Below are 13,350 nucleotides of genomic sequence, written 5' to 3' on the forward strand. Positions count from 1 at the left end.
CAAAGCACAGGAGTCCTGCAGGTGCAAAGGCCCCAGGCAGTAAACACAAGAAGTGTGACCGTCTGTCAGAGACATTTTCTGACAGCACGAGTCACACTTCTTGAAGCCTGAGACCTTGCCTTCCTTTGACATATTTCTAAGGAAGAAGTCACACACACACCCCAACAAACACACACAATTAATCCCCTAACACACAGACACACAGGTAGGGATTAACCAATGGGGTCTAGGCCTAACTTAACTGTTATACAATTACAAAAGGAATTTAAAAGTTTTGAACTGTAAGGGAATAGGGTGGGCTGTAGACACACTACACACTATGAAAGTGGTAAAAAGGGGGAAATAAATCCCTAACTAAGCTTTTTTTTTTTTTTTTTAACAAAAAATTACTTACCTCAGCTGGCAAAGGAGACCTCTTTTGCTAAGCGGCAAACGAGATCTGAGGTAGTTCCGCCTTGCATCATGGGATATAGGGTTGCCTCGAGCTGGTAAAAGGAGTTCTCAAGCTAAAGCAAGTGCCGAGTCGGAGCCGAGGATCGGCTCCGAACCCATCCAGCAAGAATGAAGGCGAGATTGACAACTTAACATCAAACATTAAGAAAATGGAAGTTTTTCTTCCTCAAAGGGAACCTATCTGCCCAGCAAAGAAAAACATAAGCCAACAGCCGATCCTCAAAACCTTCAGATGAGCGTACAATTCAGCAGCCGTAAAGCTCTGAAGGGTTTCTCACCCATATTTGTCTTTTAGTCAATTTAACTTGAGTTTTTTCACAGTTTGGGTGTGTGGAAGGTGCCCTGAAGCTTTGGAAGCTGACCAGCCGTTATATCCTTGGCAGGTTATAACCCATATAGCTAAGGCTACTGCAGCAGTGAAGAATACGAAGACCATCTTAGAAATTAGTGTCGGAGACAGAGCATGATAACAATGCCACAGCTACATTATGTTGTGAGCAGCAAGACCAGCTGGAATTTACAGAACATGACTAGCAAAACACAATGCTTAATCAATGTACATATTTTAAATGTGCATTGATAATACTGAAATTTTACAAGGCTCTCACTACTTTGAAATTCTACTGTCAGAAACTTGTAAAGAGTATTCAACAATGTGGCTGTGCCTTGCTACTTATATTCTAGTTTGTTAAAAACTCAGGTACTAGCAAGGGGTAAGGGGTTATCATCTCAGGGTTATGGAATAATGAAAAAATGTTAAAAATATATTAACAATAAAAATCAATAATGATACAGGAGTTGCACTGTGATGGATTGGAGAATGAGTCTTCAACTCTTACATTAAGCACACGTAGCAGAAACAAAAAGGAATAAAAACAATTTTCTATCAACTTACCTGAAGACTGGTGATGGTGTTGCAGCTACAACTTTGCTCCCATCTGGAGACCAAGAAAGGAAGGTCACTCCTCCACCCCCAACACGTTGAAGTGGAATACAGTTCTCTGTGGATACATCCCATACCTAATACAACAGGGACACACCAAGAATTATTAAAATCCTAACTTCAATCAATACTAAATATATTCACCATGAAAAAAAAATAGTCTGTATTAAAAAGCTAGGCATAATCAGGGCTCAAGCGCTTGCTTTTTTTTTTGTTGCAATTATAGCACTCACTCCTCATGGAGACGAAGATTGTCTTGATATCTACTACGTCTCTGAAAGAGTTAGCAATGGTATCTCAATTCTTTTGACTAGTCACCACTGAAGTAAGTAGTATTTTATTCACCAAACGTGGACTGTACTGATGTACTTCCTCAGAATTGGCACGTATCTATTCCAGGAGTATGACCTCTCAACTGACATTAAACATCTTAAACAGTATTTTAAGACTAATAAATGGTAGTGTATCACATGTATATAGCTGATATGGGCTAGCCAGACACTATTTTGTCAAGGCACTGTCAGATATCCCATGACACTACTCCCTTACAAGCCAGACAGACAAGACATAAACTATACGTATTAGTTCAGATGTTTCATTCATGCAGGCTTGTGAGATACTTATGGACAATATCACATTAGAATCTATAAGTTTCGCTCACTCTAAATACAAGACTTTACCACTGTGTCTCATATACCAAAACACATTTATTCTGGAGTTGCTGGGAGAACCACCTGACCAAAGATTTATTTGCTATATAAACTAATCTATTAGCATTATTAACCTTTACTTCCAAGAAAATTTCCACTTCAAGCAAATCATTACATTTGCAGGTCAAAGAAAAGAAAGTACAGTTTTGTAAAAACTTACCATAACAGCAAATGTCCTACTGATCACTGTTGCAGTATTCCTGACATATGGGTTGTCACCACTGACATCCAGCCAGGGTTTCAAAGCTTCACCTTCTCAAGGTCATACATCTGATGCATGACCTCAGCTTGTATACATTGTGATATAAGGACGGACATACGAGAGTGGATGCTCAGACTATCTTGCCACCAGCCTGAACAAAGGTTGTGCATCCAGACTGTTCACTGTTTGGCCGTTGGTACCTTGGCTTCATTTGTTTATCCAAATAAGCACCCCATTGGGGAATCTTCCTCTTTATTTTATAATATTTTATTGAAAGTTATACATGTCAGCTAGGAGGGGGAAGTGCAAGTGCAGCAGGCAGATTCCATACAAGGGCATGCATTCTAAGTGCCTTTTTTGCCTATGCCCACAACATGATCACAAATATTGCTCAATCTGTCAGTCGTTCACTCCAGAAAACAGACCCTTAGGTCTAGGCTTTCTGCTCTCAATATTTTCTTGAGACTCAGTGCGTTACACACTTTGGCCAGTGCAAGATGACTGATACCACATCCTTGGACATTCCTCTGCAACTAAAGAAAAAAGTTAGGAGGCATGAAATGGATCTACAGTCCAACTTTTTTTGATGCCAATGTACTGCTGAGGCTACAGAACCCATGTTACATTAGGCTACTTCTCAGCTGCCAGCTACTGAGATCTCATCTAAGGCCGGTATGGCTCCTGAGGCCTTGGAGAGGAACCACGTGTCATCAATTCAGGACTGCACAGCATCCAGCCAGTCTTAGTAGGGAAGAGATTTCCCCTCATTGCCTAGATACCATAGGAACTGCCCATCTAAATCACCCTCCTTCATTAGAAGAGATACTAGGACAGTTCAGAAACAAAGGAAAACGCCTAGAAAAAGATGCCTGGAAAAACCACAAATTGAACCTCCAGTTGGGAGGCTACCATTTGGAAGCAAAAATCTAACACTAACTCTGCAGTACTCTCCCCTTGCCCTTAGCCCCATTACCACTCTTTTGCTAAAGCTGCTGCTCTCCCTGGTCATGTGGAAAGCCAGTACCACAGATAAGTGGGTTCTTGTCATCATCAGGGCCTGCTATGCCATGTCTTGGGAAAACTTTCCCCCTCTGACAGGTATGCCACAGCCTCCTCAAAACCAAAAATCCCTTCTGGCCCACATTATTTGAAACTTCTTGAATCAGAGCACCACACAGCAAGTCCAAAAGAATTCATGAGAAAAGGGTTTTCATCCAATATTTTATTCCCAAGAAAAGGAGGACAGTGTAGACCCATCCTAGGCCTGTCTATCCTGAAGACTTACCTGGATTTCCATTCAAAGTGTTTCATCATGTTCTGTATAGTCTTCTTCGGGTGTACGGCCAGTCTGCAAGGCCTCAGGAGTTGTATTAGCCTCCGATGAAGTCTCGGTAGCAGCAAGTAACTGTGAATTATCCTGATGTACCGTGGGTTCTGTAGCCTCAACGGGTAGTTCGGAGTTATAAAAGTTGGACTGCGCATCCATGCGAGGCCTCAAGTTTTTTTTTCAGTGGCAGATGGATGTCTGAGAAAGTACAGTTTTGTACCTACCAAAAATGTAGATGTTCGAGTGCTCATACAGCTGCAGTCATTACAGATGGGTTATCCTGCCGTCAGGCGGGTCCTCGGTCGGCCGAATTCCAAAGTCTAGGTCCGGCGTCGGTTGTTGTCGCTTCTTCCCTGACGTCAGTGCAGCAGGGGTATAAAAGAGGCAGCCAACGCCATCTTCTTCAGTTTTTCTTGCCCCAGATGTCAGGTGCCCCCAGAAGTAAGGCAAAACATAAACTTATGTAATCATGCAATATAGAATAATCAAAAAACAGTAGTTGCAAGCAAATACACCATAAAAGAATACCCCAAATAGGTTGTATGAGAAGGTGTTTGTCATAAGGCCTGTCCTAAGAGGGGACGGAGGGGGGGGTAACCTGGACTGCAGCTGTATGAGCACTCGAACATCTACATTTATGGTAGGTACAAAACTGTACTATGTTCATCGTGCATACAGCTGCAGTCATTACAGATGGGAAGAATCCCAAAGCTAAGTAGGGGTGGCAGGCACTAAGTGGAACTAGGAGGAGCAAGGATGCCCTGCAAGACAGCTGTGGCAAATCCCGCTCTAGATTTAGAGTAAAGTGGAAGGTGATAGTGTTTGGAGAAAGTGTGCACTGAACTCAAAGTGGCTGCTTCCAAAATGTCCTTGGTAGGAACCCCCCTGAGGAAAGCTGCAGAGGTAGCTGTGGCCCTGGTGGAGTGGGATCTGATGCTTGAAGGCACAGTTTTTCCATGAAATGAGTAACAAAAGCGTATGCAGTGGGCTATCCATTTTGAGATTGTCTGTTTGGAAATAGCCTTTCCTTGAGCACCTGTAGCATAGGACACAAAGAGTTGCTCAGATTTCCTGAATGGCTTTGTCCTGTCCAAATAATAACGAAGTTGTCTGTGAATGTCCAAAGAATGCAGCAGTCTTTCCCCTTTGTTTTGTGGATTAGGATAAAAGGTAGGTAAGTGGATAGTCTGATTCAAAGCTACACTGGATACTACCTTTGGCATAAAGGTAGGGTTGGTTCGTAAGGAAACTCTGTCCTGATGGAAAATGATGAAAGGTTGCACAGCCATGAGGGCCTGTAACTCCGAAACCCTGCGTGCTGAGGTGATAGCCAGAAGGAAGGCTGTTTTCCATGACAAGTATTGTAGTTCTGTTGAAGCAGCTGGCTCGAAGGGAGGAAGGGTCAGTTTTTCCAATACGAAGTTGAGGTCCCAAGCAGGGACTGGTGGTTTCCTTAGGGGTTTTATATTCTTTGCCCCTCTGAGGAACTGTTTTAAGAGAGGATGAGAGAATAAAGGAGGATCTGTGTTGTATTGTGCAGAAATGGCTGAAGCGTGGATTTTGATGGAGGAGAAGGAAAGTCCACTGTTTAACATCTCAGCTAGGTACTGTAAAATTTGAGGTAAATTTATTACCCAAGGATTCTGGCCCTTTTCCTGATTCCAGGCACAAAATTGTTTCCATTTGGCGGAGTAGGCTTTTCTAGTAGAAGGCCTTCTGGCCTCCAAGATGACATCCTGCACCTCCTTGGAGAGGAGGGTCTGTTGGGAAATCAAGGGATTCTCCATGCAGCTAGATTTAGGGTTTTGAGCTGGCTGTGAAGAGTCTTGAAGTTGTGCTGGGACAACAGAAGAGGGACTAGAGGTAGGATCCATGGTGGGGAACGTGTCAGGCTCTTCAGGCGCGGATACCAGTGTTGTCTTGGCCAATCTGGAGCAATGAGAATCATTTTCGGCCTCTCTGCTCTGGCTTTTAATAGAACTTTGGGCAGCAGAGGAAGAGGCGGAAAGGCATAGACTGTCAACGTTGTCCAATTGAAAGAAAGTGCGTCCACTTTCCAGGCCTGTGGATGATAGGTCCTTGAACAAAAATGTTTTCAATTGGTAATTTCTGTGGGTAGCAAAGAGATCTATGCCTGGATGTCCCCATGCCCGAGTTATCTTTGTGAAAACTTGAGGATGCAACTTCCATTCGTGTGGATCTGTCATATTTCTGCTTAGGCTGTCTGCCAGTGTGTTTTCCTTCCCTGGCAGGAATTGTGCCTGTAGTTGAATTTGCAATTCCAGTGCTGTGTTCCATAGGGTCATGGCTTGCCTGCACAGGGGGTATGAATGAGTTCCCCCCTGTTTATGTACCGCATCACTGTGGTGTTGTCTGTCCTTATCAATAGCTGGCCTGGATGCAGTAGGTCTTTGAAGGCCATAATAGCATTTTGCACGGCTAGCATTTTCTTTTGGTTGATGGGTAGGTGCTTCTCTTTTTGGGACCATTTTCCCTGAATGCACTGATCTGTCATGTGTGCCCCCCAGGCGTAGTCTGAGGCGTCTGTTGTGATGATTTGAGTTGCTTGAGGTGCATGAAAGGGAGACCTATGTTTCTTTGGCATGCTTGAGCCCACCACAGAAATTCCTTTTGAAGGCATGGAATGAGTGGTACAATTGTTTCCAAGCTGTGGCTGTGTTGAGACCATAAGTTTTTTAGGTACCATTGAAGTTTCCTCATATGCAGCTTTGCACATGGGATTAGTAGGATGCAAGATGCCATGAATCCCAGAGCCTGCAGGACTTTCCTTGCAGTCAGCCTGGTGAAGGTTGCCATTTTGCTGAAGTATTGAGACAGTTGCCCTTGTTCGTCTGGCGTGAGGTAGGCCATCTGGGTGGTTGTATTCAAGCTGGCACCCAGGAAAATTATTTGTTGAGAGGGTATTAGTTTCGATTTCTTTTTGTTGACTGTGTATCCCAGAAAGTTCAACAGTTTTATTACAAACGCCAGGTGTTTCAGAAGTATGTCCTTGCTGTCCGCTTGGATCAGGCAGTCGTCCAGATATGGGTATATTTGTATTCCTTGAAGTCTGCAGAAGGCGATTACTGATGCCAGGCATTTTGTAAACACTCTGGGAGCAGTAGATAAGCCAAAGGGCAATGCAGAGAATTGATAAAGGGTTGAACCTGCAAGAAATCTGATGTATCTTCTGCAATCTTGTCTGATAGGGACATGCAGGTATGCCTCCTTGAGGTCCAATGTTTCCAGCCAAGACTCCTTGCCCAGCATGGGAAGAAGCTGCTGTAATGTGAGCATCTTGAATTTTGGTACCTGTAAATATGTGTTTAGGATGGATAGGTCTAAGATAGGTCTCCAATCTTTGTTTTTCCTTGGTACCAGGAATAGTCTGGAATAAAACCCTTGACCTTGTTCTTTTGCAGGTACCTCTTGAATCGCTTTCATGTCCATGAGAGCTGAAATTTGTTTTTGTGCCTCTGCCCTTTGATTTTGTGGCAGGTTTGGCATGCCTCTCATTTTTGGAAGGGTGTGAAAGTGGAACCTGTAGCCTCTGTCAATGTCCAGAATCCATTTGTCTTTTGTAACAAAATGCCAATTTTTTGAGAATAATGCCAGTTTTCCGCCCAAAGGTGCTGCCATTAAAGCTTTGCTTGGTAGGTAAAGGGGGAAGTCATTGTGTCTGCTTCCTGAATGACTGTGATCTATCTTCTCCACCTCTTGGGGTTGGTGCTTGCCACTGTCTGGCTCTGAAAGATCCTTGAGGTTGCCCTCTACCCCTTGGGCGTCTGTATCTGCCCCTTTGAGGTCTGTCCGTGACTGGAAAGGACCAATTTTTTGAAGGTCAGTTTCTGCTGAAACGTGGAGGTTGTACCTGCAGGAAATCTTTCACTGTTTGCATTGATTTCGCTTTTTCCTCCATTTTCTTTAGTACCTCCTCAGCTTTAACACCAAACAATACATCTTTTTGAAGAGGTGCATCTAATAATTTAGCTTTGACATGATCTGGTAAGGCTTGCTCTTTGAGCCAAGCATGTCTACGTATAACAGACCCCGCAACAGCAGCTCTACATGAGGCCTCTAAAGCATCAAAACCACACTGCAAGGTATGTTTACCCACTTGCTCTGCACCATGCAACAAATCCTGCAACTCTTTTAAATCTGGTTGTTCTGGTTGTGTCATTTTGCTTTTCAACTGAGATAACAAAAACTGTTGATACTTTAACATATGGAACTGACAGTTTAATGCCCTCATGGTTAAAGTGGCCGAGGTGTACACCTTTTTCCCCCCACCTTTCTAAAGCTCTGGAATCTCTCTCTGAAGGTAATGGGTTTTTAGCAGTAGAGGCCTTAATTCCCTTGGGACCCTGTGAAATAGTTTCTGGGTCAGCAGTATGGCTTTTGTATAGGAACTGGTGTGAATCAGGAACCCGGTAATACCAGTCTGGTTTAACAGGAGCTGCAGGTAAAGAATCTGGATTAAGGCTGGCTTCTGTGTACACATCATCCTATATATCTAAAACAGGAGGGATAGCCAGGGGTCTATGCTGGGGGAGCAAGAGAAAATCCCTGAGCCTTTTCTTGGAATCTGAGTAATCTTGGCCTTCCCGGTGAAAGTGTTCCCTCAATGTATGTAGGGTTTCCCCAAAAGAGTAGTCCTCAGGGGGGGAGACCGAGGGAATAGACTCCTCTGCATCAGAGTCTTCAAAAGGAGAATAGGCATAGTCCTGGTCCTCAGAATGTTCAGAGGTAATAGAGGCTTGATCTGAGGAAGGGTAGTCTTCCTCTAATCTGGGCCTTTTGTCCGGGGGGGTTGAGAACCCCTGATAAGAGTAATCAAATCCTCAGCCATTTTGAGCATCTGTTTTTTAGGCATGGGGCCTTGAGAGGGGGTCTGAGGTCCCTGTTTTTTGGTTTTCATGGCTGCTTTAGATTTAGTGAAAGCTTTAATAGAGAAGGAGGAAGGCCTGAAGACACCTTGAGAAATGGCAGGCCTGTCTAAACACAGAGTTTCCCGCCAAGAGTGGTGTCGGTATCTGTAGTAGGAATGGGGACCGAGGAGCCTGCGACCTCGGGTACTGAAGACACCGGTAATGTTGTGTCATCGGTACTCAGGGGCTGCGTAGGTGCCTCTCTGAGAACCGGAGAACCGGGAGTCGGCCTTAGCATGGTGTCAGCAGTCAGTGTGGACCTCGTATGTCGGTCCTTATCTTTGCGTCTTTTACTCAAAACTGGAGTCGGAGTATCCGACGACATAATATAAATAAATTTTTTACCAAAATAGTGAAGGGCGAACTCCGCCCGGCACTTAATAGTGCGCTTGTTGAATCTAGCACAAAAACGGCATGCCGAGACTTCTTGGTCTGGGCCTAAGCAAGGTATACAGAAAGAGTGGAAATCCTTATGCGGTATTTGCTTCCCACATGAAATGCAATTATTAACTTTGTCTGACCGGTCTGAGGCAAGAAAAGTTTCCCCAATGGGGTACTTAGCTTTCAAGAAGACTTCGGCTGAAATATTTTTGTAAATCTCAGGAGCTGGCCGACCGGCACTTGCGAACTGCTTCTGCTTCAGGCACCGCGCGGCAAGAAAGACTGGGGAAGATGGCGTCGGCTGCCTCTTTTATACCCCTGCCGCACTGACGTCAGGGAAGAAGCGACGACAACCGACGCCGGACCTAGACTTTGGAATTCGGCCGACTGAGGACCCGCCTGACGGCAGGATAACCCATCTGTAATGACTGCAGCTGTATGCACGATGAACATCTTAGAGTTAGCCATCTTGGACTGAGCGTTTAAGAAGCTGGGTTTCAAGAGAGGCATTGAGAGAGTAGGAGGCCTAGACCTAAGGGTTTTTGGAACAAATGACTGACAGATTGAGCACAATTTGTAATCATGTTCTGGGGCTAAGCAAAAAAAAAAAAAACACTTAAAACACTTTGTTTACAAGTCCTTGCAAGAAATCTGCCTATCACACTCATACTTACACCTCCTAACTTTCAACAAAATATTGCAAGACAAAAAAGAAAATTCCCCAATGGTGCACTTATATGGATAAACAAACGAAGTGAAGGCACTGACATCTAAACAGTGAACAGTCCAATGGATGCACGACCTGTGTTCGGGCTGGTGGTAAGATAGTTTGAGGATCCATACTTGTACATTCATCTTATACCCCAACATATACAAGCAGAGTTAATGCATCAGACGTTTGACCTAGGGAAGGTAAACCTTTGGTACCCTGGCCAGATGTCAGCGATGACAACCCATATGTGAAGAATACTGCAACAAGGATTTCAGATAGGACACTTGTCATAGGTTCATAGGTTGGTACTAGGCTATCAGCCCTAGGGCCTATACAAGCCTAGCCATAACAATTCCCTGGCTATTTCTTCCCACATTTACTTTCCTGGACCCCTGTCTAGCAGGGCGACTGACGTGATCCCTGGGGTGAATTTCCTTTCTCCCATCCAATCGTCAAGGTTCCTCTTGAAGAGGTCCAAAGAGGCACTCTGCTTGACATGTATGGGCAATCTATTCCAGAGTCTGGGGAGTCTCTGGGTCAATAACCTATCCCTCCAGCATGTTTTGTTTATTGTGATGACAAGGTTTAGATCCCTGGAGCTTGTAGCTCTGAGGGATTGGGATTTCTTTAAGTGTAGCATGTCCAACAGCTCTGGGTTTGACATGGCCTTGTATGTTAAGCAGAGATCGCCTCTGAGTAGACGATATGCGACAGAGTATAGCTGGAGTTTTTTAAGGCGGTCAGCGTAGGGCATCTGCTTTAGGCCTGTGATTCTTTTATCCTACTTTCAGTTCTAAACTTTACCTTGGTTATATCAAGGACAGCACTTTTGCCTGGTTTGTCAAAGGACATGGAACTCACTATTATCACAGATAAATGAGTACTCACCACACCAGCTTATCCTGAACTGGGCTTGCTGAAATGAATAACAGCTGAAAGCTCTTCCTTGATTCCTTCACTTGAGACATTTTTGTAGTCTCCGTTTCCCAAACTCTAGGTGTATCTGTCCCCTACTGATGCATGCCTGAGCACAACTGTACTGGATTAAGAAGACATGTCCTGCCCAGTGCTGCTGTTAATACAGCATTAGGATATTTCACTTGAAAAATACATTCAGTAAGGGAATAAAAGTTATAAAATTACAAATTTACAGTACTTAAAGGGCACATGACACTCAAAGCAGGCAAAGAACCTGTTTAACAACAGGGGAGAGAGAGAGACAGAAATGGTAAGATGTATCTATAGCAGAAAGGCATCTTGCAGACACCACAGCTGTGTAGGCAACTTATACTAGCAAATGCTCGAGTGTGGTCACTATTGAGGTCTTCACTGCAGGTAACTACCATGGTCCGAGTTCTGACACCCAGCTTGACTTTCAGAGCAGAGTGGCCTTCCTCAACTATCAGGATAAAGTTACCTTACTTTGGATGTCTTCACATGCCTGGCATATAAGTGGCACTCACCCATGTCATTTTTAGTTCTTTCCTACCCATCTTGCAACAGTGCTAGCCTAAATGTCAATTCTTAGCACCTGGGACACCAGATCCCCTGATTTCAGACTTGTCGAATATTGGCCCTTCTCCCACTATGAGCTAAACAAGAAGACAGGGTAAAGGAAACATAGAAACCAGAAAAACAGGTGGCCAGGCAGAGAAGCATGTTACATACAAATGAAGGAATCCGAGTATAGTACAAAGTCAAATTTATTAGTAAAGAAAAAAAAAAAAAGAAAATTAAAAGCTTTCATCTTGTTACCCTCAGAACTTCATCAGAATGAAGCTTTAGTACAAAGTATTCATATTAAATAGGGCCATCAATTAAAAAATGGTTTGAATTCAAACCCCAGGTGTAAATCTGCTCTTAAAGAAACATACCAACCATAACCAAATGATAACATAGACAAATGGTTTCCACTATTAAAATCACAATGTACACAGCTATTTTAAAAATAGTTCCCTAAAAAAAATTAAAATGTTGAAAATAAATGAATGTTAAATATTAAATAATGAATTAGTATGAATAACTTAGAATCAATACTTCTACATAGTAAAATAAGTAATATATGTCTACATTTTGTAATTAGACATGTAAATCAAAATATTTAACAACTAGACGGCATTGAGTTTAGAAACTATTTAGAGAAGGACATAGGGAAAAAATGCCTTTCTACAACTCTGATACTCTGCACTTCAAAAACTGGCTTCATGGAGACATAGTAATTTAACCTAGGGTAGGTGAAGGCATAAAGTCTAACTTGCCAGAGTAATTCTTTACATTGCAATACATTCTCCCAATGCGAACCCCTAGGGTCTATGTTTACCTGCTCTAAGATACCAAATAAAAACACGTCATGCATAACCTTAAATAATGAATGCTTATATTATTGGTGTTCTTGGTTTTTATACTATAAGCATGCTTGTATATTTGTTTCTTCAAAGTTCCGTCTGTTTTCCCTATATAAAAGCATTCACATTTCTTGCAGATTGCTAAACAAATGATTCCTTTAATACAATTCCCCTTCTTGAAGAACACTATACTGTGGGTTGCGTTTTCTAGAATAATATTTTCTCTTTCAAGAATAAAACAGCATTGCCCACAGTTACATTTTTTTTTACCACCACCGCTATTTTTCTTGATTTTATTGTAAGAGTTCCTCTCCATATATGTTCTTCAGATTCCACCCCGTTTTACAGACTAACCTGAGATCGGTCCCTAAGACACCTACTAAGTCTGGGTTAAATCTTAACATACTCCAATTTTTACTAATAATGTTTTTAAAGCCAGGCGTAGCACAGTTAAACTCCACAATCATATCTCTATGAAAATTTTTATCAAAGTTAATGAGTACAGCCTTGGGGGTATTAGGTACTACACCTAGCATTGGCTATGTAATTTATTCCCCCAGTCTGCAATTACTTCTTGAGCAACATCAGCTACAAGCTCACTAGGGTATCCTCTTTCAATGAACAGCTCTGAAATTAATTGAATTTCTTCCACAAGGTCATCATCATAATGACAGGTCATTATTGTGGTCGAGACACGTTGAAAGGATGTGCACTCGTGAAAGGAACTTATGAATTACTACAGGTTGGTTTTCTGTGGACTCCTAAGGTTCCCTTCAAAAATTTCTATTCTGGTGTCTAAATAATTAATTTCATACATGTGGTAGTTATGTGTAAAACTCAAGAATGAGGTAGCATTACTAAGAAAATCGATGAATTAACTTATATTTTCTGGTCCATCCCATACAATAAAGATATTGTTCAAAAATCTAATGTATAGCTTAAAGAATGGCTAAAAAGTTGAAAACAAACTTTTGCTCCCAACCTAATACGACTAGGTTTGCATATACAGGGATGCAAGCAGTGCACATTGTGACACCTTTTCTCCGTTGGAAGGTTTCCCTTTCAAAAATTATGAAATTGTTTTCCAGGAGAATTTAATGATTTCAACTAAAAGATTTTTATCTTGACCTTTAAGGAAGTCAACGTTGAGAAGACTGTCATAGAAAGTCTAAATTTTCATCCTGGGGAATAAAGAAAATAAATCAACTATATTGACGGTCAAAAAGCCAACTTTTGCAGTAATCAAGTCAGGGGTCAACTGCCCCAGAAAATCACATGAATTTCTTATCATGTTTGTATTCACATTCATAGTAAATTCCAAAGATTTATCAAGGTAAACAGCTATAGGA

At 42.4% G+C, this 13,350-nt stretch overlaps 1 protein-coding gene across 4 annotated transcripts in view; it reads right to left on the reverse strand.

The window, feature by feature from the left end:
* AAAS (aladin WD repeat nucleoporin) overlaps positions 1 to 13,350 on the reverse strand; it is a 1,251,774-nt gene that overhangs the window by 533,249 nt on the left and 705,175 nt on the right. For all 4 annotated transcript variants that reach the window (XM_044083905.1, XM_044083907.1, XM_044083908.1 and 1 more), the window contains exon 10: positions 1,349 to 1,473. In XM_044083905.1, coding sequence (XP_043939840.1) covers positions 1,349 to 1,473 — 125 coding nt within the window. The remainder of the gene's footprint in view (positions 1 to 1,348; positions 1,474 to 13,350) is intronic.

Source organism: Protopterus annectens, chromosome 9.part0, assembly GCF_019279795.1.
Source record: "Protopterus annectens isolate FY-2018-M chromosome 9.part0, PAN1.0, whole genome shotgun sequence".
Classification (NCBI taxonomy): Eukaryota; Metazoa; Chordata; order Ceratodontiformes; family Protopteridae; genus Protopterus; species Protopterus annectens.